The sequence below is a fragment of the Amblyomma mixtum genome, chromosome 6 (assembly GCF_055824585.1).
Source record: "Amblyomma mixtum isolate Tamu chromosome 6, ASM5582458v1, whole genome shotgun sequence".
Taxonomy (NCBI): Eukaryota; Metazoa; Arthropoda; class Arachnida; order Ixodida; family Ixodidae; genus Amblyomma; species Amblyomma mixtum.
This window is the reverse complement of record NC_143017.1, coordinates 154,484,707-154,512,501: the sequence shown is the minus strand read 5'-3', so window position 1 is coordinate 154,512,501 and position 27,795 is coordinate 154,484,707. Positions and strand designations below refer to the sequence as shown.

Sequence of the window (27,795 nt, the reverse complement as noted above, 5' to 3'; positions counted from 1 at the left end):
GCAAATATCTGTCCATGTCAGATATTCGCGCCTCGCTCGCGCCTCACTCGCGCCGGCGCCGGAAGTGACTCGCAAGTTTGCGGTCGGTGTAACCAATCAGAGAACGTAGTTCTCTCGGCATCCGGCACGGCCCTTCGCGCCGTTTGCTTCGCCGAGCCGAGCTGAACGCGGTAGCCGCGACAGGCCATCGAGTTGCATGTGTTTTTCGACGCTTGTCGCGGTGCGGCGCTGGGCGCGTAAGCGCTGCGCTGGTGCGCCTCCGATGTGTCCATGGAGATGGGCCTTTATGGTCATGAAACTTCTCCGTAACGCTATGGGAGAGCTTCATATGTTGACCGCGCCATCCACGAGGCGGCGCTACGAGTCCTGTGGGGGCAACGACGCGAGGGAGCGAGCGCCTCTACGGCCGCGAGTCTACGGGTGGAATGGGACTCCGGCAATGCGGCAGCAACTATTTTCTCTTTTCACTCTGCCTTCGTTTGCAAAATAAGTACAGTGCACGTGACGTGCAAGCCTGTGATGCCGAATACTTGCTGCGTGACGGGTTGCCGCTCCGGCTTCGGAGGTACGCAGGAAAAGGCTTCGCTGTTCTGTCTGCCGAGCGACGCCGAGCAGCATGAAATATGGAAGCGGGCGATACCCCGACAGGAAAGCGGTGGATTTAGCTTCGACTCCAAGCATGTACGTGTCTGCGAGAGGAATTTTGCCCCACTGATTCGGTATCACGAGTTTATGATCAACAAAGAAGCAGTGTCGCTGCAATGCGCGAGAAACCGAAACTCAGGCCCGGCGTCTTCCCACGGATATTCCTACCAGCGTACTTGGGCACGAATCTGTGACGATGTTGCATTTTAGACAACTGTGCTCTTCAATGTGCTGATGGCTTTTGGTGCGAAAGCACTACTTCGTGGGATGAAACCCACCAAGAATCTTGTGGCGTCCCTGAATTTAAGGGTGCAGAAATAAAATAAATATTGCTGCGACTAGAAATTTCGTACCCCCGGCGGCGCGAACGGATCAGCCTCGCTGGCCGCTGCACGAGAGCACTGTGCTATCGCAGCAGCCGATCACGCCTCGTGTTGTTGTTGTTGTTGCCTCAAAAACGATGACACATACCCACGGTGGGAGATTGGCCAGGGTTTCGTGCAGATCCAAACAGGGAAAAACTAAACTGTAACACACTCTCGCGCTGCGCGCATTGTACACCGTCGTCTTCATCAACGTCCACATTCGAAACGAACACATCAGACTAGCTTAACTTCAGTCTAATATCGTCGCCAGACGTGCAACGACCCAGCAAAGCAAAACCATGAGCCAAACAGCCTAAACACATGCGTTCGCACGTCTGCTGGGTTTAACCACGTTGAACACCTAACGCTTTTTATTTTTTTGTACATGTTTCTCCGTGATTTCTATCATTGCGCATTTCTGGCTTATTGCGTCGCCGCTCACAGCTTGTCTCTTATCTTGGTAGCGCGAAGCGAGCACATGAGCAATATTTCCTTGCACTCGTCAGCGCCTCCGTAGTCGCAGCGTGAAAAAGTGTAAATAAATGGCTTATGAAGCAAGAGTATTCAGCAGCTGGCTTTGCCACCTCCGAAAGTGTCAGCAAAAAAAAAAAGAGCACTATCAAACTACCGCGGTGCATTCGTCATGTGATCGCTCTTCTAGCGCGCACTCCAGTTCTTAAAATACCGCCATAACGTCATGTTTTCAGCATTATTGAGATTGCAGTATTTATCACAAGGTAAACGCCAGCCTTAAGCATTCTTGTGCACTTAGATGAAAGCGAGGACTCGGCCGAGACAGGCGCAACCCAGACACATACAGACATGTTACTGATCGCTGCGCTAGATCTCCAGAATAACGTTGTGGGCAAGTTGCGGTAAAAATGAATGCCAAGGCTGGAACATTGTACGAAAATCGCGTTTTTTTTTTTGTGAAAATCAACGAGAGAAAGTAAGTGCGTTAATTGTTTGCCAGTAAACAGCCGCTAACAAGGTTTACTAGTGGCCGTCGTCGATCGTAGAGGGTTTTTAGTGTTTCGACGTTGCAGCCAAGCTATCAGGTGATAACCGGTAAAGTAGTGGCCATCGTAAGCCCAAATAGCGATCCCCAGAAAGCATAACTACCAAGCGAATATGAGCCGGTTGGCCGGAAAACAGCCGCTGCGAGCAGAGCTCGCGCAGCGACTCGTGCCCCCTCGCCGACAGCCGCGCCTCTAGCGGCGCGCGCTGTCCCTATATGAAACTTTGGCCGGAGTTTCGTGACCTTGGCTGAACGAAGCGGTTTTGACGCGATAGCGTCAGGTCTTCCGATCTGCAGAAAATGCGGCGTTGTCGTCGTCTGCATCGCTGGCGGTGTGAGTGATAAATCGGCCGGGGTGGGTGGCCTACAAGTGGTCAAACTAGGACACAAGATTCTGCTTGGCCTCGCGCAAACCGCTTGACCTCGCACAACAGTTGCTGCGTCATTTCCGTTCCGAGGACTCCCTGGCAGCGCTGCGACACGCTGTCGCGTTCCACTTTTCAAAGCGAAGCTTAACTGACCTCCAATTTTTATTCAGATTGTATTCCGATTGCATTCTAATTCTATTCTAATTATATTCCTCTGTATTTTGGGCTGCTGTAAGTCCTAGTGAGGGCAATTATTGGTTACCATTTCGTATTTTCCCGCCATGATGGCATCACATCATTTCGACCAATCGCGAGTTTCGTAACGTCAATCTTTTTGGATGACTTCGGGTTTTCGTGTCGATGAGCCATTACTAGCTGCACAGTTAGCCATTAATAGCTGCGCACGTTAGCTATGGCTTCGATGGTGTGAAATGATATTATTTTGTTCGTTTTAATGAGGGCCTTCTAGAAAGGGGGTTGGAGACGACAACTTCACGAAGGCTTCCCCAACACGTCGCATGCCGTCGCAGAAAAATTTTTGGCCCAGCTATAGTTCCCCGGCTGAAGCCACAGGAAGTCAGGGTGCTCGGATGAGAACTCGGGCCATTGCTTGCCGTCAGGGAGGACAGGTTTCCTGCGAAATAGAAAACGCATGAGACTTGGTTTTACGACTTGCGTACAGCAACGGCTGTGTTCGCCTGCGTTGTTCCGACAGTATACACCTTTAGCATATCGTGTACCTCGTTGTGGTTACCGGTACCGCAGTACCGAGATCCTGGGCGTAGTCAGTGCACATGCGCAGATCGCCTTGACGGCTCAAGATGGCGCCAACGCGAGCGTCTGAAGCATCGGGACCAATCAGCGCGTGCGCACCGGTGGTGGGCGGGCTCCTCGTACTCCGGTAACGGTAACGGCAAGACGGTACACGGTATGCTAATGCTGTATATTGTCTTTTAAGAGCTTTTATTTCGATTACTTCTTGATATGGGCACTGCACCTGCAACAGATGCTACAGTAACACACCGCTTCAGCAACAAACCAATTTTTCTCTGTTGCTTCTAGTAGTTTGGTGACGTATAGTCTTGGTTGCGTTTTGTTGGATAAGTGTAATAGAATACCACAGCTGGTTGATGCAACGTACAAGGTGCGGAGAGCCGCGTCGTGCCGCCGCCAATGGGCGAGTGCGACTTGGAGTAGTTTACATTTGCTACCTCTGTTTTTAGTGAATGCGCCACTGCTCGGGGTAGCTAGAGTTACTGCATAAGTTTATCGAAAGACTCTATAGGGATAGGTCACCGGGACTGCTGCCACAGAGCCGCTCAATATTAGCTGGAGGGAAACGAGGCGGCGCAGCACTTCAAGCATCAAGGAGACACGCAGGAATGCCGGGAAGATGAGGTTTCGTATCTGGCTTGGCTTAATTTTCATAACAATGCGACTTTTCTCCCGGGAAACCTTTAAGAAATGCTTTAAAAGTTTCTGCACCAGAATAACAATTGTGCTAAATTTATTGAAGTAAAAGCGCACTATTAAAATTTCTTTTGCGCTCAGAGGAGAGCGTTGCGGTGCAGCTGCCAATTCAGATGCAAAATCTGTGTTTCTGGCTCAACATTAGCCAAGCGAAGTCGTTTTCCCGGCATTCCCGCTGTAGATGAAGTGTTTTTTGAGAAACGTGCATAGATGGCAGCTCCAGCTATAACTGTAGGGAGTATTGAGAAACTCTAAGGAGTGCCGGGGCAGGGGAATGTTGCTTTGTCTCAGAGCGCGTTTGAGAAGAAACCTGGAGTCTATTACTCAAACGAATTAGGTTTTAAATTTGTCCCAGGTTCTGCTACAACTTGTGTGTGTACTTGCGGCACTTTCTTTACAATTATCTCTTTATCAACGGGCATATTCGACTGATAGCTGCAGTAGCTTTGCTGTGACGGTGTCCACATTTGCGTATATCAGAATTCAGTGCCAAAGCATTAGTACACGAGAACAAACCGGCTCGCCGGTTTGTGTGATGCTTGACCTTCAGGGTAACCTTAATAAATATTTAAATAAATGAATAATTGAAAAAATGAATAAATGAATATTGCCGCAACTGGAATTCGAACCCGCGGCGACGCGAACAGATCAGCTTCGCTGTCCAAAGCACAAGAGCACTAGGCTATCGCCGTAGCCTTTGTTTTTTTCTTTCATGGTATTTATTAACATGGTTTTGTACAGAAAGGATGCATGTACATATGTGTGTGTATACACACACAAAAAAAAAAAAAACTTTTTACATAGAACCTAGGTAGGCGCTACATGGCACAAACATGATAGTAAACATATTAGAACTAAAAAGACCGGTAAGGATGTACAGCGCACCAGGAGAGGAAACCAATCCGGTAAAAAGTCCAATTCTTTGTAAATGTCCGTTACCTGCAGCAACATTCGGCTAAAATTTGTCCTTGCACCAAAACATTTGTCTATAAATTACGCACCGAAACTCTACCTGTCAACACGTGGCTCGATAGGAAAAACATTTTTGTGTCTTCTGTGAACTGCCGCTTGTGCAATGTGCCTGAAACAATTTAACATTGTTTTATAGACTGCAAAGACGCGATTTTGTTTTGGGATGTGTTGCAGAGGACGCTACAGAAAGATTTCCTCTTAAATTCCTACAGTTTGGCTATCGCCGTAGCCCATCACGCCTCGTGTCAAACTGCAACACACTCTCGAGCTGTACATTGCACATCGTCTTCTTAATCAGCTAATACTACTACCAATCTAATATTCACGCTTTGACCTGTACGGCGATAGTGTGAAACAGATGTGCGCTGCACTCGTTGCCGCGGACAACGTTGTCGCAGAAACAAGGTACTAGAGCAATACGCGTTCGCGTTGACAACACTGCTGGAGAAACACGGCAGTGGAGCATAAGCACATTACGCAAATTGGCATTGACGATGAAAAAGTTGAAGACGCGCATAACTGGCTCCCTGGGTAAATGGACACATAAATTGAGCTTTCAGGTACGTGACGGCGGTGTCCACCTGTAAAAAACTGCGCTTTCGCACAATATTCTGCGCTTAGCAAATCTGAACCGCGAACCAATCTCTTTTTCCTATTTTATTTTGATTCTTTATGTAGGTTGCTGTTCAGAAACTTGGTTGCCCACAACCTTGTGCCGTTGCTGATGACGTCACAATATCATGTAGTCTTTCTAGACCAATCACAGCGGCCCATCAGGGGAGGTTGTGGTGACGTTACAAGGTCACGCGACCTCTGCCGACCAATGGGCGAATATTGTGATGCCGGCCATCGACGGAGGTTTTGGTGGGACGACAACTTTAAAGCTATCGCATTAGAAAAAAAAAAACATGCTTTTCGGTTTTTTTGAACAGAAAAAAATAAATTGTAGCGTCTTGCAAGGAGCGCTTACAGGGACACTTACGAAAAATTGAAGCTGTGTTGTATCGATAAATTACAGCGTTCTAGTGAAAAAGACGCAGCTTGCACTGAAAATAAGAACAAATGTTTGAAATTCCAGAACATCAGGAGGGCCATGACGGCTAAAGCTATCTAGCGTCGGCGTCTGCGTGGAGCCTCGACCTGCCAACACTGGCAGGTGGCGTTTAAAGGGAGTTTTGACTTTTCACCTGCCACCCACTATAATACCTGCCAGAACGAAACATCGGCTATAATGCCACTACGGCTACAATGAAACACTGGCTAAAAGGAAACACCGGCACCAGCAATGTGGTAAGGACACCTGGGACAGATGATAGTTATTAGGTTCTTGCGATGATATAGCCACTTAGTTGAGTTACAGGTAGCGAATTTGGTCGCAGTGGCACAATTGGTGCTCCATTCGGCAAAACGCTGGCACAAAGAAAGAATAGGTAGAGAAGTATACTCTCGCAATCCCTCTGCATCAATCCAATTGATCATCCTTCAGTTTTTAATAGCTAGAAAAAGCAAAAATAAATTAAATGATTCGTGGCCCTCACTAGCTGTTTTCAGGAGCAAACTGCTTTGAAATCAAGGCTGAATGAATGCAGATCATGGACGACAAGCTGCAGCGTCATTCGCTTGCTAACGGAGTTCGCTGAGTTCTTTTCGGTCCTGGCGTCACGAGTGCAAATCGAATAGCAGGAAAAGTACGTTACGGTCCAAGTTCACGTTTCTAAGCAATGATGTGTATCATTATGCGGAATAAACGTTAACAGAGAAATTGCATAAATTTTAACTAAGAGCAAAAAATATAGATATATAAGGTATTCCTTATGAATATGTGCGCACATACCCATTTCGTGCGAACTCTGCCAGGCTCTTCATGATGTACTCGCTGAACTCTCTGTCTTCGTCGGTGTAATTAGACGGATCCGTGAAAGGAACGCCAAACACGAACGGCAACTCCTCCATGTGCGTAGTTCCAAACCATTCTGGGTGTCGCGATTTTTTAGATCGGTGACCGAATACCATGGCGTACACTTTTATGCCCTTCGTCGAGTATTTCTCAGCAAACTTTCTGGTCGGGCAGTGGAATAAGTACTTTCCCAAGAACTCCGCCGCCCTTTCTTTAAGTGCAATGACGTCATTTTGCGGAGCGCCCTCCATATAGTCTATTGCTAGGGGAATGGCACTGTCCTTCAGTACGGCACGAAAAAGGCCTTCTATAAAAGCTCTGAGCTCCTCTATTTCACAAGAGCTCAAGTCGTCTTGAAGAACTTTGTCGCTGGGGTGAAACAGGAAAATTAAGGGCCCCTCTTTGGCTGTAACGCTTATCATTGCTTCAACTTCGTTAAAATAACCTTCCTCGCTGGCAAACGACGGAAGGCAGGGTATGAACTCTGTCTCAAACGTTGGCCGAAACGTTAACGCTTTCGTGGTGCAAAGCATTTGTGCTGGTCGATTCCGAAGGCAGTCGAGCACCTGTACGAGATCGGATACCAGGTCCGTAGAAGCACAGCCGACGGCTGTCGAGACGGCCTTGGATTTAGCTATGGTCTCGGATACTGAATCCACACATGAGTCGCTGCTCATTGTGCCGCTCATTAGGAAAACGCGACGAAAAAGTCCCCGACTATGCGGTGACAGAATATGACCGTGAGCCATCATGGCACCGGCGCTCTCGCCGAATATGGTTACCATAGCAGGGTCGCCACCGAAGGCTCGTATGTTTCTTTGGACCCATTGTAAGGCGAGCAGCTGGTCCCACAGGGCCAAGTTATCCGGTGTCGCAGTATGGTTGGCGAACAAAAAACCCATGGTGGAGAGGCGGTAGTTGCAGGAGACCACTACGACGTCGTTAAGCGCTGCCAGTGCTGAGCCGTCGTATCTAGCCTCGTACGCCGACCCGGCTTTGAAAGCTCCGCCATGCAACCACACCACGACGGGAAGTTCCGACCGTTCCGAAGCAAATGGTGTCCAGACGTTCAGGTAGAGGCAGTCTTCTGACAGACCCGTCGGTATGTCGAAGAGTCTTGGAAACCGGGGCTGCATGCACGAGTATTTAGCGCTGGTTGCGTCGTACACTCCATCCCACCTTGATGGGGGCTGAGGTTTTTTGAACCGCAGTTCTCCTATTGGCGGCTTCGCGTACGGGATTCCCAAAAATACCTGCACGTCTTTCTCAACTGTCCTCTGAGACTTGCCGCGCAGGCAACCCTCAGTCGTAGTGACGATGATGCTGCTTTCGGCGTAGGAAAACAAAAGCGCGACCACCACCACGGACTGTATCATGGCACCAAGGCTTCAGCTGTGGTCACTGCAGGTCCTGAGAGCAAAAAAAAAAAATTGTTGTTTTTTTACTAATAGCAAAATCAGGAATGAAAGCAGGCAGAAAAGTAAACTATTGTTTTTAAGGTTACATTTCTCCGCCTAGAGTGTTTCGCGGGCGGCCGACGTGCGATCGTGCACGAAGATGAACTTTACAAGAGACTCCTTCCTCGGCACGGCCGTCCTCCACCCAGGGACTTTAGGGAATGAGATCCTTAGAAAACTGCGAATGAGCGTGGCCAAGAATACTCCCCTACTCCCCCTTGATCGTTACCTTGTAAAAAATGTAAATCGAGTCGCTTCTTTTCGTCCTTCACCCAACGACTTCACTTCAAAAAATAAAAAAAATTCACCTCCGACCCCCGTCCCCCTTTAAAGACGCCAGATAGGTCATGAGTAGTTGGAGGAACAACTGACCAGCGACACCCTGGAGAGCCAGCTAGCTCTCATCCAGCAAGTTCATGTGGCAGCCCTGGCTACTGGAGCCTTGGAATACGCGCCTCACGCACCTGACCTCAAGCAAAACTTCAATGAGGTCAAATAAAGTTTTTCCTTCCCCTCCTCATGCCGGGCTTGGCGGCCCGGGCCCGAGCTCAGTAGAGCGATAACGTAGCAGCGCCGGGATCGAACTTTGAGTCTCGGGCTCGAACCGGGCTCGGCCCTTAGAATGAGGCCCCGCCGTGAAGCCGCAGGCCGGGCCGGCTCGAGCTTTTAGTCTCGGGCTAGGGCCTGGCTTGGGCCTCAAAATGTGGCCCGCGCAGTGTTCTGAGCGGGAGACATTTTTCGGAGGCTCGGCAGTGCGCGCCACGCGACTCCCGTTGCCGGTATAATCTTTTTGCTGTTTTGTATTTTTCAGTAGCCAGCGTAATCTTTCGAGATCGTTGACAAATTCTGAAAAACTTTTGCACTTCTTGGGGGATAATGATTGGTTATCAGGGAATGAAAAGTGCGATAACTGTCACTTCTTCTTGGTGGACAGCTTAACCGCACCGTGATGGAGCGGATAAAGGTGCGAGTGAAAGAATAAAGAGGGGCAGAGGTGCATTAGGGAGGGCGGCGGAATAATATCGCCCACCTGGGGACCTTTGAAGTGAACTGACGTCGCACAGCACAGGGGCGCCTTTCATGAGTCACGTAGTACCCAGTGCCGCTGCCGCACCTCTTTCAAAAAGACTCCTCAGTAGCTCCGGTGGAGTGGTTTCGCTATCTGGTGCGCATTGACGTTACTAGTAGCTCGAGGAGAAGCGGCGAGGTGGCTTCCCGGGCCGAGTTGGCATGACCTGCCGAGCGGGTGTTCTGAAGATCCCGTTATCAACGAGTGAGTAACGGAGAAGCGTGAGGCATTCCATAGGTCACATAACTGTGCGAGTGAGAGAGAGTGCCGCTGCTATAAAGCTTTTTGTTTGGTGGCGAGCGCTTTGGCGTAAAAAGTCTACCAGGTTTCTTTCTGATGGGGCACTTACAGCTGCTTCTATTAGGTGTTTAATTAAAACTGCCACTATTTTGCTTGTCCCTTCCCCCCATGCGTTTTGTGTGACTGTAAGTAATCGGACACTCTGCACTTTGCTCCAGTTATTGGATTTAATACATGCTTTTCTATGACCACTGAAGTAAGCCAAGCACCAACGGCTCCCGCAGACACCTGTAAAAAATTCGATGGCCATTGGTATCTATCGGCTTTGCGAATTCCCGCATTCGTTTGCACTAGCATAATTCCAGTTGCCTCAACATTAGCGTAAGTAATAAACGGCCATGTTGCAAATATAATCCTGGCCGGAATTTTTTTTTTTTTAATTTAGGGTGCAAAGTTTCTCGTTAACATCAGCTCCCGGGTCAAGCGTCAAGGTGCCCACGCTCAGATTACTAAGGTTAGCTGTTTACCCGAGTAAAGCGCAACAATATCGTTTTGCGTCGTCCACGGCAGAGTAGTAGATCGTGTTCATCCTCTCCTCTAAGCTTTCATCCTCCACAGTTCCAAGAACTAGCTGTATAGCATTTCAAAACGCGCGCTTCTAAACACTCCGCCTTATTAGCCTGTACTGCCACTACGTTTAAAGCACTGAAAAAAAAAAAAGTCATGGCGGTGCATGCATAATTGGCCTGCTTGCATATAAAAATTCCATCTACTTACGTTGGCAGAGGAAGCTTGGTTTTGCTTACTCCTGTGACGCTACTCCGCCCTCCTGCTTGCGTGCGTGCGCTCACAGAGTCGGCTCCCTTTACTCTTGAACAGTACAAGGTCCCTCTAATGTCACTGACGTCGCTCAACCTCTGCGCTGTTCCTCGAAACAGATGGGAGTGATGTACAAAACAGCTGTGCAATAGAAATACACCACACCAAAGAACGCCCGATGCGGTCTAACTTCCGAAGGTGAAAGTCAAGCATAGGAGGGGCGAACTGAGCAATGCACTACTGCCGGTACAGCATCATTAAATAGCTTAGTTACCTCGCTGAAGATGCGAAATGAATCGGAACAGCTGCCACGTCTGGTCTGCTATGCAGCCTTCCTATTAATTTCATCTTTTCGTGCTCCATGTGTGGCATGCTGCAATCGTCCCTGTTAACTTTCACAAGCGAAACGAAGGCTCTTTAGAGCATGCAGCTGATCACCGGGAAGTCGGGGAGATCTTCATTCATTAATATTTAAAACTTGTGCATCACCACACTCCCTCTCTTTTGAGGACAAAGAGTAACAAAAGATGCAAACTAAACTCTATTAGATGCGTAGAAGTGCAGGAATTTTTTTATTGTTATTCAACGTGTAGCGGTAATTCCATCGTTGTTTTCGGAGCAAAGCGATGCTTTTAGTGGCTTTGACTATTTCTTTCGATTGCAAAAAGGAGAGCAGTGACTGTAAGAAAGACGGGCTCTTTTGTGTGCTAGTTATTTACCAAAGCGGTGAACTTGGCACACTCCTTCTGGCTGTGAGGTACAAAAAAAACATCATTGTGTCGTAATTAGGCAGCAATTTACGTGCGCCAAGTACTTTGTCTAGGTGGAATGTAATTCTAGAGCGCCCGCTTTCAATCGTACATTGAATTAAAAGATTAATGCCTGTGGTGAGTGGTTCAAGTGAGCTCAGACATATGGTGAGTATTCAGCGATATAGCTTCAGAGAAACGTGCTTGGAAGAGAGCGAAAAAAAGAGGAGGGAAGACATATCTGGCTTAAACAGTTTATATATGTGTGTGTGTGTGTGTGTGTGCGCGCGCGCGCGTGTGTGTGTGTGTGTGTGCGTGTGTGTGTGTGTGTGTGTGTGTGTGTGTGTGTGTGTGTGTGTGTGTGTGTGTGTGTGAGTGTGTGTGTGTGTGTGTGTGTGTGTGTGTGTGTGTGTGTGTGTGTGCGCGCGCGCGCGCGCGTGTGTGTAATGCTCTAGGTCTACTTGGAATGCTGCTCGATTTTACGACGTCTGGCTGCCGATCAGGTGCAGAACACGTGGGGTGAACAATTGAGCCTTCTCGCACTGAACTCCAGCCATCCCCTGAGCTATCGCCACCCCAGAGATTGCTCTAATGCCCTCATTTCCGCTGTGGTTTCACGGCTAATCGCACAGCTGCAATTCCCGGAAATTTCTCGAAATTTGATCTGTTATTAGCAGCATGATTGGTCTTCGCCCAGTATCACTTTCTGCAATATGAGAGCCACAGAGTTGTAATGAGTGGGCAAATGCCGAGCCTATTTCACCACTGACACATGCAGTCTGACTATTGCACTGTGGTCCTCTTTCTACGTACATAGTGTTACGGGAGATAATTCCGTATAACAAAAGCGAGTGAATGTACGCTTTCAACTTTCTGATCCGTATCGGGCTTTAGTGGATAGATTCGCATTTGTATTTGGCTGGCTATATCTCTTTGAAGCTCCTGCACCAACAACTGTCTAACTAAGCATTACCATGTTTATGTTCATCAGCACATTTTACTCAAGATGTATCGCCGCAGTCCGAAGCGTGTATGCTTAGCGCGCAAGGCGTGGCAGGATTACTTTATAACAAATTCTGATCGTTCATTTTTATACTACGTTCATAGCATGCAGCTTAAGGGGCAATGAAGAGAGTTCTGTACATTGCAATGTAGTTCTGCATTGCACTACACTGCAGTACACAGTCTGCCGTTCTGTACTTGCGTGAGGGGCGGCGGCATTGGACATCAGTTTATTTGGAATTTCACTATGGCAGGAGGGAATCTGCAATGATTCAATTAATTTTACTCTTGTGATATGGGGGCAATTCAATCCAAATCAAACAAAATTTGATCAGTTGCAAGAATATTTATACAGGTCGCCCTAAACTCACCGACTGAACGGGGATCGTCGGCTAAATAACACACATAGAGGAATCCAAGCGCACAGCTTACAAATTGCAACGAATATTTACAAAGGGAATTTAAAGAAGTATGTAACAGAATACACGCCTGTATTGCCAAGAAGTGAAAGAATATTGTCAAACAACTATGTCAGTCTACATGAGATCTTTGGGAGAAAATCCTTTGCTGCATTTTTCAAACTATGCATGGATGAAATATAAGATTGTTTTTTGAAGGAGAATGACGATGAATTCCAGAATGAAATGGCTGCACAACTCTTTGCAAAGTTTATTTGAATGTCCGCTACCTTCTCCTCGTCAACAATTTGGGATACATTGTCTGTTGTCATAGATTGCCCTCTGGAACGCATGGATATTCTTTCGGAAGAGACTCATTAACAGCAGAGTTAGAGCCATCGCAATTAAGCAATTCCGCCACATCTCTGTAGTCGATGTCTCTCACCCGTCCGGACGACTAGCCTTCATTTGCGAAATTTCCCTTTGTGCTCCGCTTTTAAAGCGAAACTCGCTATACATCAGTTGTCTTCATCATAGCCACATCGCCCAGTATTTAACTTTTTTGCATCTTGTCGTAATAGTATTAGTGTTTCAGAACGACCATACTTCCATACGTCCAGTACGGTAGAGCGCTGCCGTTGCTGTCGCTGGCGTGCCTGCCAAGCCGCATTTGCGATACGGTCGTAGTCATCGTAGTTACCGTACAACGATGCTAAAACTCTCTTTTTGGGAGCTGAGTTTGCGTGCGCTGCTGGTGTGAGCTTGTCGCCTCGAGACAGCGCCTGATGGTGCTTAGCAGCATGCTTGAAACGCGATAATCAGTACTGGAAGTCGGGCAGCGAGCAGCTTTCTGACACGCGAAGAGCTCTCTGCTGAGACGATGCGTTGACATGAGCGGTAGAATAGGAAAAAATGAAAAACTTTCCTTTAAATGCGTTACTTTAAACCAAATTCAAATCATAGACATGAATGGACCAGGGCAAGGACCGGTATACGATTCAGTACTACCGCTAGTTTTTCAGTACGACAATATTCTCTGCTATTTCATAAACAACATAAGAATGGCGGGCTGAAGCAAGGAACTAATTACCAAATCAAATTTTATTTCCACATTTATTACAATTATTCCGTCGCGTACATAACTGATATCCCGCGCAGCACTTCCACATTCGTGCAGAACGTCGTCAGAGTGGTTGGCGGTTTGCTCTACAGCCATGCTAATAATACCCCTAATAATACCTGCACCCATGCCTTTTGGCTCCAATACATAATTCTGCTGGTTGGTCCTTACTTTAAACCGCGTCGTGAATACCTAGACGTAGTTGATTGAGGTTTAAGATCACTGGCTGGTCGAAAACAATATTTTGGAAGAAGCACAATATATCCGCCAATTTTCATGCTGGGTCATTTTCATTTTTTCATTTCATTTATTTATTGGTCTTTGTTGCATAAAAAATGTACGCAAACACTGCCCGGACCCATAGCCAACGGCTAGTAACGGGTCCAATGGAAAAAAAGGTATACAAACATGCAGGCAACAATGTACCAAAATAAAGACAGTAAGTTAGTATAAAAAATGCTATACATCACTCTCAACACTTGTAAGAGCATCAACAAAAGAAATACATATATTACAGATTATATAAACTAAAAACTTAGATCAAACAAAACGCGTAGAACTTATACAAAAATTAAGGCATCACAAAAAGCGAAGGGAAAATAGCTGTTAAGTATTTACAAAGCATCACAAGGGTACAACACACAAGAACAGGATAAAATGATTTCAGTGCACACTTTTTAATCACAAACATCCTTAGAATAGACGCAAATGTACAAATCTGTAAATAAATCAAGGTATCAGGATTCGGCTACATGCAAATAATATCTGGCAAATATCTAAGACGACTATTAAAAAATGAAAGTATGAACTCAAAGTGTGTCATTCTTTTTAAGGTAATAATTTTTTATTCTAATGGAGAAGTTGTAGGCAGTCTTTAGGTCATGTGGTAGATTATTCCAAACTTTTACGCCCGTAAACTCTAGGAGACGCTCTCCATATACATTTCTTTTCACTGGCAAGTTAAAATTGCCGTACGTGCGGCTCCGTGTTGGAAGTGGCGGGATGTTAAATATTGATATGTCAAACGGGAGGTTGTTTGTTATTATTTTATGGACACATTCAGCAGTTCTTTTCTCACGAAGTAAATTGAGGGGTAATACGCGTAGTTTAGTAAATAGTGCCTTACTGCGTACAGTGTAACTAGAAAATGAAATTATTCTAAGTGCTCGCTTCTGTAACTTTTTAATAGGCTCTAGGTATGTGCTATACGTCCAGCCCCACGACTCGATGCAATATGAAAGGTGAGTATGTATTAATGTGAAGTATAGGACACGGAGGATATTGATATCAAAGTATTCGCGCGTCTGGAGAAGAGCATAACAACCGGAAGCCATCTTAGTGCAAGTCGCCTCAATATGATGTTGCCAGTGTAAATGTTTATCCAGTGTGACTCCAAGATATGTAAAATTATTTGTTGACTCAAGCTGGGACTGGTTAATAGTTAATGTAATATCAGTTGAAAGAATTGACTTTTTCTTTGAGTGGAACAGTATGTATTTAGTTTTCTTAGCATTGATTGTTAATTTGTTTGTGAGAAACCAGTCAGAGATTTTTTCCAGTTCTATATTTGCTATGCTTTCAAGTTCGACCGTATGATGAGCAGTAACTACAATGGCAGTGTCATCAGCATACATGATGGCTTTGGATGAAGCTAATACCTTGGGCAGATCATTTACGTACAGTAAAAAGAGCAGCGGACCAAGAGTAGACCCCTGAGGAACCCCTGTGTGTAGGCGCTGAAGGGATGACGAGAAAGATTTCATTGAAACAATTTGTTGGCGGTTTGTGAGGTAGCTAGAGAAAAAGTCAAGCACCTTATCGCGAAATCCATATGTTTTTAGTTTATTTAGCATAATGTCATGGTTAACTGTGTCGAAGGCTTTCTTAATGTCCAGAAAGATAATTGCTGCGAGTCTGTTATTGTGTAAAGCATCATTAATTGCCTGGGTAAGAGTGATGACTGCTGAGCTGGTGGAGTACTGTGGGCGAAATCCGTGCTGCTCTGGGCATATAATGTTATATTTCTCAAGAAACTGATGAATACGTTTGTAAAGAATTTTTTCAAATATGGTATTAATAACACTAAGTACAGAGATAGGTCTGTAACTAGAAGGGTCAGAGGAGTCGCCGTCCTTGAATACAGGAGTAACACGTGCTATCTTTAGGGATGATGGGTATGTGCTGTTGAGTATTGAATGGTTGAATAAATGGCATAATATGGGTCCTAGAACATCAATATTTTCTTTAATTAGCTTCACAGGAATGCCATCGTAGCCTGCCGCCTTGTTTGTTGCTAAATCCATAACGACACACATCACTTCATCTAATTCAACTTCGTGCAGAACGAAAGAATTTAAAACTGGCCGCGGAAGATCACTGCTAGTACTTATATCAGGAAGTTTCGATGCTAGATCAGGGCCAACCTTGGTGAAAAATGTATTAAATTCTTCAACTGTCTGCTCAGTCACATCGGAGGGAAGTATGGAACGTTTTTTAAAGTTATGTGTCACCTCATTTACAATTTGCCACATTTCCTTTGAATTCCCAGTGGCGGCTTTAATTCGGCGTGCAAAATATTCCTTTTTGCGGGCTCTCATTAACGACACTGATTTATTACGTTCGCATTTGAACTGGTACAAGTAATACTGGTTAGTTCTATGATGTAGCCATTTGTGATACCAATAGTCCTTCTTCTTTAACACGTTCAAAATTTCTTCTGTCATCCACGGACAAATTGGCTTGTAACGCCTCGTGGCTGTTGTACTTCGGCTACTGTTTTTTATTAGATCCACAAGGGTGGTAATCAGGTTAGAGAACTCTATGTTAACATCTTCATACAGCTTTGTGAACTATAAAATGAATACGTCTTCCGAAAGGCGCCTTTCCGGGTGTTCGAAGTGCAAAAATTGGGCACCGTCGGTTTTACTCGAAAGCGAAGGTCCCGGAAGATACACAACCTTTACATTGGGATATGACAGCTGGATGTGGCACGTTTAAATGAAAGCGGTAGGAACAGTTTATTGCCATGTTTCACTGCGCACAACCTCTTCGTCAGCCGAGGCGGCGCGCTTTTGCGCTATCTCCGTGAACATCACGATGAAAGGATACATACAAAGCACACTGCATGCCGTAACTCAACAAAAGGAAACCTGTAAATGACTTCTTGCGCAAAAAGCCTAATTCACAATCAGCGCCTACAAGTGAAAAAATTCCACCAAAATTCACGCGCGCTCTCTCACCCAGGTTACTCACCATGAATGTTGTTTTTGGCCAAAGCGTGCCAGGTGAAAATTTGGACGTGACAATGATGGCAAAACACTCTTAGGCACTAGAACGCATACAACGTCCCAGAGAACTGCTCGAGTCAGCTTTTGGTGACGGAAACACGGCAGGCAGCCAGGACGTCCTTCAACGAGAATGATTCTTATCTAATCACAGCAAATAGGCCATGTCTATAGGCCCCTACAGATGGTGCGAGCGGCGGCGGAGACGACGGCTATTGAGCAAGCTGATGAGAAAGACACCGAATACTCGCGCGGTGAGGCCGAAGTTTAATGGAAATGAAATCATCAGCATATGAACAAGACGCCACTACAGTTCACACACTCGCTTATGCATCTCTAATTAACTATGAAATCTTCACGCGCCAAAGGAACTCCCTGTTTAGGGCTCCGGATTAATTCAGGAACCTGGGTCTGTTTAGTGCGTGTCTTAGTATCAATACATGAGCGTGCTTGCGTTTCGCTTTCATCGAAGACATTGATGCAAAGCGGCGCTGTACGGGAGTGTGTTCGCTACTTCCGGGTTGTGCACACTAAGTTACAACAGCTGTTCGTGTTGTTAGGCGTAATTCCTGACGACTTTGTTCCCTCAAACGTGTGGCTGAACACAGAAACTTGGGCTCATCATCGCTCGCACAAGGTATCTTCTTCCTCCCTCGCTGGAGACTTCGAGTAATACAGCTGACAGAGAGCAACTTTAAAAAGCATGAATACATAATAAATAAGTCACACCGATGACGTATGGAGATCCAGCACAGCTTCCCCGTGGCCCCCGTCATAGTTACCTTCCTCCATGGCCTCTCTGCAGGTGACATGTGTTAGAAAGGGCTTTAAAAAGAAAGAAAAATAAAAGTGCCAGCGAAGACAAATCCGGGCTGCTAATCAGTGGTGGGGGCAGAACGCTAGTGCCATCTGGCGGGGACCTTCCGAGTTCGAGACACCCGCGCCCGGCCGGAGTGGACGCGGCAGCGCGCTTTTGCCTACAGTTCTGCTATGACGAGGCTCCAGTGACGCAGGAATGTCCTTAAGGTGAGAGGTCGCACTCCGGGAGCAGAAGCCACAGGCGGACTAGATGCGTCTGCGGCGGCGGCGCTTCACACGCTTTCTTACAGTTCGGTCATACAAAGCGCCGAACCTTTAATGCTTACGCCTCGGTTTGTTCAGGATTTTTGTGCCGTTGTTTTCTGATCCTCGGCATCACGAGCAGTAGCACCAGACCGGTGCTCCTGGACGCCGTGCAGTTCGAGGCGAATCACTACGGGGCGCCAGGGCGGTATAGCCTGCCAGCGTGGTGCAGCGTTCCAGCGTGGTGGAACCTGCCGGTGAAGCTTGATTCATCGCCTATAAGAGAGTGGTAGAGGAAGGGGCGTGGTGAAATCAGTGCTATAGCAGAATTGGTTGACGTGAAGAATTAAGCTTTTGGATTTTATGACATCAAAAAAAAAAAAAAGGTGTCCCATTAGGCTCCCCGCTGTCATTTTTGCAGCTGAAGAAGCGAAGAACCACAGAATAGTAGACTTCGTTCGCCTGCATGCAACCTGTGGATAACTTACTGGGATGTGTTGCGGTCGAATAAAAGGGCGAGCAGGATATGTCCCATAGAAGCTCTTTGGCAAGCGTTACTACCCAGTGCTTCCTACCACCTTTGAGACACAGTACTATCTGAGATGACTATAACACAAGCTGGTGCTGTTTGTGTCTGTCACTTTGTCTTTCGTCCTCTCATGCGCTAGTTTTTTCACCAAGCACCAATATGCCCAATAATTCATGCTAATGATCACGACAGTGTTCCTTGCCGGCGGTTACTACGACAATGAACTGTTCTTTTTTTTTTATCAGGCAGCTATTAGTAGCCTAATCCACAGGTTTTTTTCCGACGATGCTGAAGAAAAACATTGTCATATGAGAGCAGCCAATAATGCGTATTAGAGATGGCACCCCTCGTTTTACCAGCTGTTGCTTTCAAAGGACACTTTGGCGCAATTGCTGTGCAGTGCGAACTACTGTCAGTATTTGTTGTTTTTGAGTGTATTGACATAGAATAATAAAGCATGTAATCGGCGAGAGACTGGTGGCCGACTCGCAGGTATGCCCGTTATGAGATAATGTGCGAGCATATCGTTTGCGACCTTCTCCGTCAAACTCAGATTATTCAAATAGAAAGCGCCCGGAGGCTAGCAGACAGGTTTATTTTTCCATCTTTTGAAATAACTTTATTGGTGACTGATCTGCTCGACAGTGTCGGCCTGCCACCTCTGTCCATGCGAATACATATATCACGCGTAAAAACTGTTTATAAAACTATAACAAGAAGTAGGATCCAAAATTGTACTCACGGCCTCCTGGCTGATTATCAATCAGCAAAAACCATCCTCATGCAATTCAACTTTACTGTCACCAATGGCTGACACATTCAAATTTTCACGTCTCGTTCGAACTATTCTTGAATAGAGCAGTCCCGATGCCCAGGTGTCCACAGGGCGCCAATCAGCTGAAACTTTTCAGCACAGGTCGGAAACGGTTTTCATGTAATGTCTTTGAAGCACCCATTTTCCAGCTCTGTAAAAGCCCGCAACGACTAACAGCACTGCAAACAAAACAGTAACTGCATCTTATATAGAAGCAAGAATGTTTGATGATTTCTAGGGTAACAAAATGATGGGAGAGAGAGCATGACCAATCGTTTTCTGTACGTAGACCAGCGTGATCGTTTATTCCACGACCAGCGGAAGTGAAAACACCCATTGAAGGAGCAGTGTCTGTTTCCTTTCTTCGAGTGCCACCGCGGTCCGGCGGCTTGCTACAACGGCTTGATCCAAGGAAGACTGTAAGCAACGGAGACGAGCTGCATTTCCACTTTCCATGAGACGGCGACAACGTGCCTGTAACATATAAAAGAAAAAAGAGGAAAGGCCTTTCATCAGTGAATAGAACGAGTGGACTACTTTTGTTCTCAACAGATCACGGCCGTTCCGGTTTGTGCTCGCAAAAATGCAGTTGTCACATGTAAATTAGCTCTTCCGATATAGGGAAAAGCAATAGTTTATGTGCCACAGCGTCATGCGTCCATGAAATGAAAATGAAACGCGCCATTTATTATCTAATGCGTCACTCTAAATTGCATTTCCTGATTCTTGTCTGCCTGCCCATGCCGACTTATTGTGGAATTGCGTTTTACGAAACTAGTGTTGCGTGAAATATCGCAGCCACCTATACATAAATTGCAGCGCGAAGTATGTCAAAAACTAAGAAAACTTAAGTAGTTTTCAAAACTAATTTATGCAGTCTATGAGTAAGTAACTGGAATAAAGTAAGATATTCATTCGTTAAGGAAGTTTTGTCACATCTTCGCCCATGCATGAGACGAATTCGTTTCTTGATGAACTGGCCGCCAGCCCTGTAGAAGTTATAGAAATAGTTTCGAATTGTAAACGAAGTGGACGCAAAGCAGGGTGCGATAGTATACGCGGTGCCTTGCAACTGCCGTTTTTTGTCTGTGAAAAAAAAAGGAAAAAAAAATTACAGTGTAACAACAAACTACTGAGTAATCATTTCCATGCTAAATACTATTAAAGATCAGGTAGCATGGTCGTGCCGGAGAGGGGATGAGGAAGGACGGAGACGAGGTTTGAGGGAAAGACAAGAAGAAGAACTTTATACAAGGGAATTTACATATATACAAACAGCAACTGGGAGAACTCTCAGAAAGTCTCGCAAACAAGGAGCAAAGCTACATGTCGATGAGCTCAGATGGTCAGGAGCTACTCGGCCGTCCAAGGCGCCGAGTTTTATATCCTTCCTTGTCCCTGGGCTCCCTAGATGGGGGCGGGCTTGTCGGGAAAGGAGGGTCCTGAAAGTTCACTGTGGCACCCACACACACACACTCAATAGGGAACACGTCCCCGTCACGTGTTGGGAGAGAAGGATGCACTCTGCGTCGCGCAGATTCTGGAATGCTCTCGAACAGCATTCCTGCGCCTTTCATGTGGTCGCACGTGCTCGGGGTAGGGGAAACGGTCGTTGACCACTTCTCCCTGGAAGACGGTTGCTGCTGTCAACTTGATGTGCCCCTTGGAATGTCTAGTACTGCCGAACCTGGCAGCTAACTTCTTTCTGTACTGCAGAGCTGGCTGGCCAGATGCGGGGCGGATGACCGACGCCGCTTCCGTGGCTAATTCAGGCGTTTACCCCGCATGCCTTCGCGACTCATCGGCATTCCGCTGCTACCACGCCGATTTTTTTCTCACGAAGGAGGCGAAACGTAACAGACTGCCCCGCCGGGAGAAGGAGATCCCGATGGACAGGGGACTGCATCCGCTGTCTGGAGGGATGTCGCTCGAGGCTGCTTTTAACTGGAGTCGGTCATCTCTCGTTGCTTCTTGAGCCCAGCGCACCTCGAAGGCTTCCTTCGCACGATCAGGTTCACAAAGGGCACTGCAACGTGACTTCAAAATGACCGGTTCCCTGCTAGCGTTAGAACTACGCCGAAAACCCAACCGGTCAGTCAGCAAGCACGACACAATCCACACTAAGCAATGCCAGCCTCTTTCCCTCTTATTCAGTCATTTAATCCTTTAATCCCTGGGAGTAGTCCAGCAGCACTCAGTGTCCACAAATCCGAACATTACACTGCAAAACCCGTCTCACTTTGAAACAAAAAACAAAACCAATATGTTCAGAATCCTACGTCAGGAAAAAAAACACCAGTAAGCAACAACTTTGATGCTTATTCCTGCGTTAGGGGCCTCGAATTAAGCCATCGGCATTACCTTGGAGGCTCCCCTTTTTGTAACGTAGGTCAGTTCGTAATGATCACGACAATTACGAACACGCTTGTTTCCCTTTCATTCTACATTGCAGCATAGTACCCTAACCTTGCATAACCCTGCAAAGATTCACTCAACACCGCATCCAAAGTCACATTAATTCCCCTAATGCCATAAAAACAAAGCGACTCCAGGCGCTTATGCTATTGACCCACAATGGCCCATCTTACTAACACTTCCGCGTGTCGGCGGAGGCTACCACAAGTGCATGGTGCAAAATCCATTGCATCAAAGAAACACTATACCGCTGCTGCGAAAACTAACAAAGAGCATTTCAAAACTATATGTGCTCGAAAAAGCAAACAGCATCGACTCATTCTTAGACTATGCTGCTAACTACCCACTTCGCGACTCGAAGGGGTTGCCCATTCTTCAGCCGTGCCCTGCGCGGTCGCAGACTGACAGTGGCTTTAGCTGCCGACAACCGACAAAAATCGAGGGGCCTAACTGCGCGTTGACACCTGAGAGCTCCACACGCCCTGCAACAACGATTAGTTCCGCACCCCGCCCGCGCGTCTCCAACGTCCGAGCAGCGAGGGGGTGACGGTCGTGTATAAAAGAAATGCTTGCGTGTTCTGTCTCGATTCCGGAAATTCCCTCGTTTCTTTTTTTCACTGGAGCGCGTTCTGCTGCGTTCCCTCGTGAAGTAGCAATGCGTGCTTCTCTCTGGCCCGCTGCAAGTTTTACTCGTTCCGCAACAACTTCTACAGTGTCTCCACAATCGGGCAGGTGGCTTTCGTTTTGTATTAACTCGTCTAGGCAACCGGGCCTTCGTGCGGTGCCTATCGCATCTAGAGTGTCGCGGTGGCAGTCTCCGACGATTACGTTTTTGACCGGCCTTAACCCTTACAATGTTTTGGGCCCGTCCTTCGTCCTTTTTCTGCGGTCTACCCCTTGGCTTCGCTCTCCTTGAGCGCGGCCGCTTTCCAGAAACTGCCCTGACTGATTTCTCCTGCGCGCCTCCCTTTCCTGCGGTGACCTCACCCTTCGCCTCTGCTTTTCGACGCAGCACCGAGCCGCATTTCTCTCTTGAATTCCAACTATCGGCTCGTGCTTTCGGTGAGGCACTGCGCATCGCAGCATCCAACTGTTCTGACGGCACCTTACTTTCGTCTGAGCATAACTTGCTCTCCTGAGGCTTACTAATCGACCCTGCGACCATAACTCCCTGGCCTGCAACTTGATCTAAACCACACTCGATGGCTAACGTTGTGATCTGCCCTTGGGTTTCAGCGGTGCACTCGGGTGATTCGCAGTCGCTCTCCTTACAGCAAAGCGCTGTGTCCAATACTTGGCTACTACTGTTCGCAAGCCGCATCGAAGGAGGGTCTCCCTTGATTCCCTGACTGCTCTGGCCCGCAAGCTCACTAGTCTCTTCCTGAGCAGAAGCATCAACCTCACTTGTCAAAGCAGCTTTTGCCCCAAGGCTAGAGACGGTCGCTTCTCCCGTATTAGCGTTGTCTGTGCTCGCTAACGAAGCAGATTGCTCGGCTTTGTCGTTGACGGGATTGCTGGACCAGTGATGGAAGCAGCATTTTACTTTTTGGAGCAGATTTCGGAGCAGTAAAAATGCCAGTTTGGAGCAGCCATTGGTGTTTTCGGAGCAGAAAAAATACCAGTTTGGAGCAGCCATTGGTGTTTTCGGAGCAGAAAAAATACCAGTTTGGAGCAACCATTGTTGTTTTTGGAGCAGATGGCGAATAAATTACGCCAGTGTACCTCCCGTGTTGAAAGCATCACTGAAGCGACTGACAATTACAGCTATTTATTATGAAACACACTGTACATTTCACACAACAGTCAACACGAATGACAAGAAATGAACAATTAAGAATGTGAATAGTTACAGATGGTGTGATAAAACAAGTTAAATATTTAAAGCACCAGTTCTTGTGGCAGAAATAGATCAAAGCCAAAAAAGGGGAGCAACATGATGTGAACTAGAAGAAACCACAGTCACTAATGACACTTGCCACAAAAGAAGTAGAAGTTCAGAATCAATCCGAGCCTGAAGTAGTCAGTCACCCAACACATTTCACAATAGTCTGCACGTTACACTCTACGAGCCCGCACTTTTTCTTTTGAAGCTTCAAGCTTGCAGAGAGCACCCGCAAGCCTTTCCTGTCCTTTCTTAAGTAGTTCCTGGCCACTTTCAATGTCATCAAAAGTTTTTGCCTTCATTCCTTTTGCAATCAATGTTTCTGCATTGCAAAGCATCTTTTTTGCTGACTGAATCTCCATTTGCAGGTCCTGCTTTTGACATCCTTTTGTTGAATTTTGGCCATGGTCAAGTTTGCTTCTTTTGGCAGCTGGCTCACACTCAGCAGTCAGTCTTTCTTGGTAGCGTTTATATGACTGTTTCACAGCAGTGAGCATGTCACGTTTGACTGGAATGGTAGAGACGTTCTTGTCATACCTTTTCGCAAATGACTGTATGGCTCGCAATCCATTCACGCTTTCAATAGACAGTTTGCTGCGCTCCTGTAGGATCCGGCGATTTTCACTAAAACCCCTCTCCACATCAGCGTTGCCATGTGAAAGAGAAAGCAGGGCTTTTACAAGCTTTCCTACCAGAGGATATTTAATGCCACCATTTTTGTTCTGTAGGCTGAAGACATGTTGCCATGTGCTGTCAAGTCGTTCACATGAATCAACGCACAGCGCTTCAGATGAAATCAGTGAAAATTCATCCATCAGGGCTGAGACTTCCTTGGGAGCAATCACCTCTGGAACTTGCTGGGCCAAGTTTCGAAATGCCACAGCTGAGCTTTCTTCTTGTGCACTGCTTAGGTCAAGACACCTAAGATCTTTTAACACACCATTGTCAAAGGGCAACCTTGAAAGTAGGTAACCCGCAGACTTCATAAAGAAAGTACGTGCCCCCAGCCTAAACAATTTTTTTTCTTCTGCTGACCAGTTCGTGATGGAGCCCTCTGTGTCCACACCTATCTCAACAACTTCCTTCCAGTTTCCTGGACATTCAACGTCAAGAGATTTCAGCTGTTCCCCTGTCAGGTCACGGTACACATCACTTCGCACGAAACGGCTGAGAACTTTCTTGGTCAGCTGTACCATTTCTTCGTACAGAATGTGGAGTAGAGGTTCAGAGCGCTGGAAAAGTTTCAAGAATCCAACAAAAAGATCTGCGACATTCCTCAGAAAAAGTGCCTTTGGGAAGAGGTATTTCCTGCTGAGACTTTGTCGGAGGCGCTTGTACATTGTGCCAGAAGAGTGAGCCGTTTGCTTCACGTCTAATAGCATGGACTTAAGTGCCGGATACTGCTCAATAAAGCGCTCAAGGGCAGGACCTAGGGTGAGCCAACGTGAATTTACATGCCGAAGGAAGACACTTTCTGGCAGGCCAAGACACTTTTGGTGTGTTTTGAGCACAGCACTTTGAACAGCAGAGTTTTTCAGGTAGTAGTACACATCTAACAAAGTTGATTCCACTTCACTGCCAAACGCTTCAATTCCTTTTGCAAAACTGTTGTGAACTTTGTGCAAACTACACTCTCCTGTGTCTAGCAGTGCAGGATTTACATCTTCCTTAAGCTTTCTTTTCAAACTCTTCATAACATTTGGGCCATCACTGTAGAAGCTCAACATATTCCTTTGAGGAAGGTCTTGGATGCCTTCCTTCACGTGTGCAAGTAAAACATCTGAGGTTGCACTCCCTAAGTGAAATGAACACAAGTGCTCCACCTCAACCTGCTTGCAAACTTCAGAAAAGTACCTAACTACAATGTCCAGCTGTTGGCACCGTTGTTCCGGAAGAGGAGTTTCGTCGATTTGGATGGTGTAGTACACACCCGCCTTGTTAAGTTCATCAACAACTGCTCTCTTAAAATATGGCCCAAGGCCATCCGACACTATATACGAGACTTTTTTTCTGCCACACTGAAATTCTTTTGCAACCTTTGAATCTGGAAACATCAGAGGGAAGAGCGAGGTTGCGGTGTCCCCCCATGAATATGGTATCCCAGAAACAGCCACACCAAGAACAAAGTAAGTCTCTGCCAATGTGACAAGATCTGCTTCAGATACATCCGGTCTTGCGAGAAGGCATGATGTCAACAGAGCTTGAGCAGCAGCAGGCTTCTTCAAAACTCCCAGCTCATTTCTGTGTTGCTTGCAAGCTTCAACGTGTTGCTTATTAGAAGCATGCCGTTTCACAGCATTTACGCCATGTTGTGAGCAGTTTATAACTTTGTTGCAGATAATGCAAGTGGCCTCCTCCTCTTTTGGTCCTGCTCTGCACCACACAGCAATACAGTCACCATTGCCATCCTCTTCATTTAGCACCTGGGCCTTAAACTTGCTTTTCCGCCCTGAAATAATGAAAAAAAAAAATTTTTTTTCAGACTACTGACAATTGACAACTGCTGGCTCGGATTGTAAAATACAAATAGATATACACATATAAGCTTACTTCATGTCAATCCAATACGCGCCAAAAACCTTTAAACTGATGTCTGAATCTGAAGTCACACTGTTTCGGCCGCCTGCTACTAGCGAACTACGCGCTCCGTCAGCGCCTATTTGGCCTCGTTTGAAAGCCCGCGCTTTTATTTTTACTTTCTGTTAAGCTACCGCGAGCAACACGCAACATGAAAAATTGTACAAAAATTATACGCAACGTGCGATTCTATTGCGATTTAAACCAAGTGACCAATGCGGTTGTTTTCGATCGGCTAAAATAAAGGCCCGCGCCTGCCACCTGAAGCGTGCTAACCCTAATGTCGTCGAGTAGTTCTCCGTGCCCACTGGTGCGAAAAAGTCTAGGTCTCTGCGTTATTTCGGTCAGAAACGGAAAATGAGTCAGGGTGCAAAGCGTGCTCGTTATGCTGTTCATGCTGCCAACACCGCGTTGCCACAGTACGCGATGGACAACAACAGCGAAGTACCGAGCCTTCGACGTCGCGCAACAACGTCGTGACTGAGGACGTTTCCGCGTGCACAGTGCCGACTCCAGCCGCATAACGATAAACACCGCTACCGTGACTGAAAGAACTGGCGAGACGCGCGCCCGGGAAAAGGTGACGCAATTTCAGTCATATCGCCATCTGACTTGCGCCAGGAACTCAAGAACGTTTAAACGCGGTGTCGATCTTACAAAAGGGTACATAAATCACCCTGAAAAATATTCGAAACTTACCTCTGATCGTTGAAAGCGCCATGTACCCGGTAGCGAACCTGAAGGCAGCCCACAAAGAACACGACTACAGTGTTCTAACACTGGAAACACGACGAACAGCTTGCCAACGTGCGCCGTGTAAACATGGAGGCGGGCGCGGCTTGACCCGGCTACGGCCAAGGCTACAACAGGCTTCCCTGGATTTTCAATAATGATGATATTAGACATGTTTTCGGTTTCTGTGTGGCTTGACGCTTGACGTTTTTTTGCCTTCGTTTTCGCAGCGCCGTTTCGGCGCAGATGCGGCGCAATTACTAATAAAAATGCCTGTTTGGCGCAACATGTAGCAGCATTTTTCTTTTGGCGCAGTTTGGCGCAATTGGCGCAGCACTTCCATCACTGCGACTCACAGCTTGCTCTTGAATCCTATTAGACACGGCCTTCACTAAATTCCCGTGAGGACCTTCCTCACGTGACCCAAGGACTACATTTCCCTGATCACTGAGACCTTCGGCGTTTTTCTCCAGGGTACTAACCCCTTTACCGCAGAAATCCGCCTCCATCCCGGAAAGTGCATGCGCTTCTGAGCTCGCAACTACCGCATTGCACCTTTCCTTGTTCCTAGCACTGGTGCCCAAACTCTCCCTTGAGCCCTTGTGGCTTGCGGATTTGCACCTTTCGCTAGTTTTTCGACCGAGATCCTCGGTCCACGCTGCTGAAGTGGCCTGCCTTTCCTGGACCAAACCTGTCCTATACCGCCACTTATGAGCAGCAGCCGTGTCCTCCGGCGACTGAGCTGAGCTCGCAACTCGGTCCCTGACACTCTCGCGAGGTAGCTGACCATTGCCAATTTGGCTCGTGAATTCGACCTCTGCGGATAGTCTAAAGTGCTGGAAAAGCTCACTCTTAGCTATCGCATAGTTGTGGGCATCCTCGTCAGACAACCGCGCTAATACGTTGCTGGC

At 46.9% G+C, this 27,795-nt stretch overlaps 2 protein-coding genes across 18 annotated transcripts in view; both read right to left on the bottom strand.

Moving 5' to 3' along the window:
* LOC149340859 (cholinesterase-like) overlaps positions 1 to 27,795 on the bottom strand; it is a 212,420-nt gene that overhangs the window by 326 nt on the left and 184,299 nt on the right. For 7 of the 17 annotated variants that reach the window (XM_089549766.1, XM_089549771.1, XM_089549761.1 and 4 more), the window contains 3 exons: positions 16,842 to 19,752; positions 6,673 to 8,145; positions 2,272 to 3,030 (listed from right to left, as the gene is read on the bottom strand). In XM_089549766.1, the coding sequence (XP_089405892.1) occupies positions 2,889 to 3,030; positions 6,673 to 8,111 (1,581 nt within the window). In that variant the 5' untranslated portion in view covers positions 8,112 to 8,145; positions 16,842 to 19,752 and the 3' untranslated portion in view covers positions 2,272 to 2,888. Of the gene's footprint in view, positions 1 to 2,271; positions 3,031 to 6,672; positions 8,146 to 9,222; positions 9,444 to 10,278; positions 10,462 to 16,841; positions 19,753 to 27,795 lie in introns of those variants that run through there. The other 10 variants (XM_089549776.1, XM_089549773.1, XM_089549778.1 and 7 more) reach the window with 8 other exon arrangements.
* On the bottom strand, positions 23,446 to 27,231 carry LOC149340863 (uncharacterized). Its single transcript, XM_089549757.1, has 2 exons — positions 26,852 to 27,231; positions 23,446 to 26,024 (listed from the first exon to the last, which is right to left on the bottom strand). The coding sequence occupies exons 1-2, from the start codon at positions 26,871 to 26,873 to the stop codon at positions 23,749 to 23,751; spliced, it is 2,298 nt and encodes a 765-aa protein (XP_089405883.1). The 5' UTR covers positions 26,874 to 27,231; the 3' UTR covers positions 23,446 to 23,748.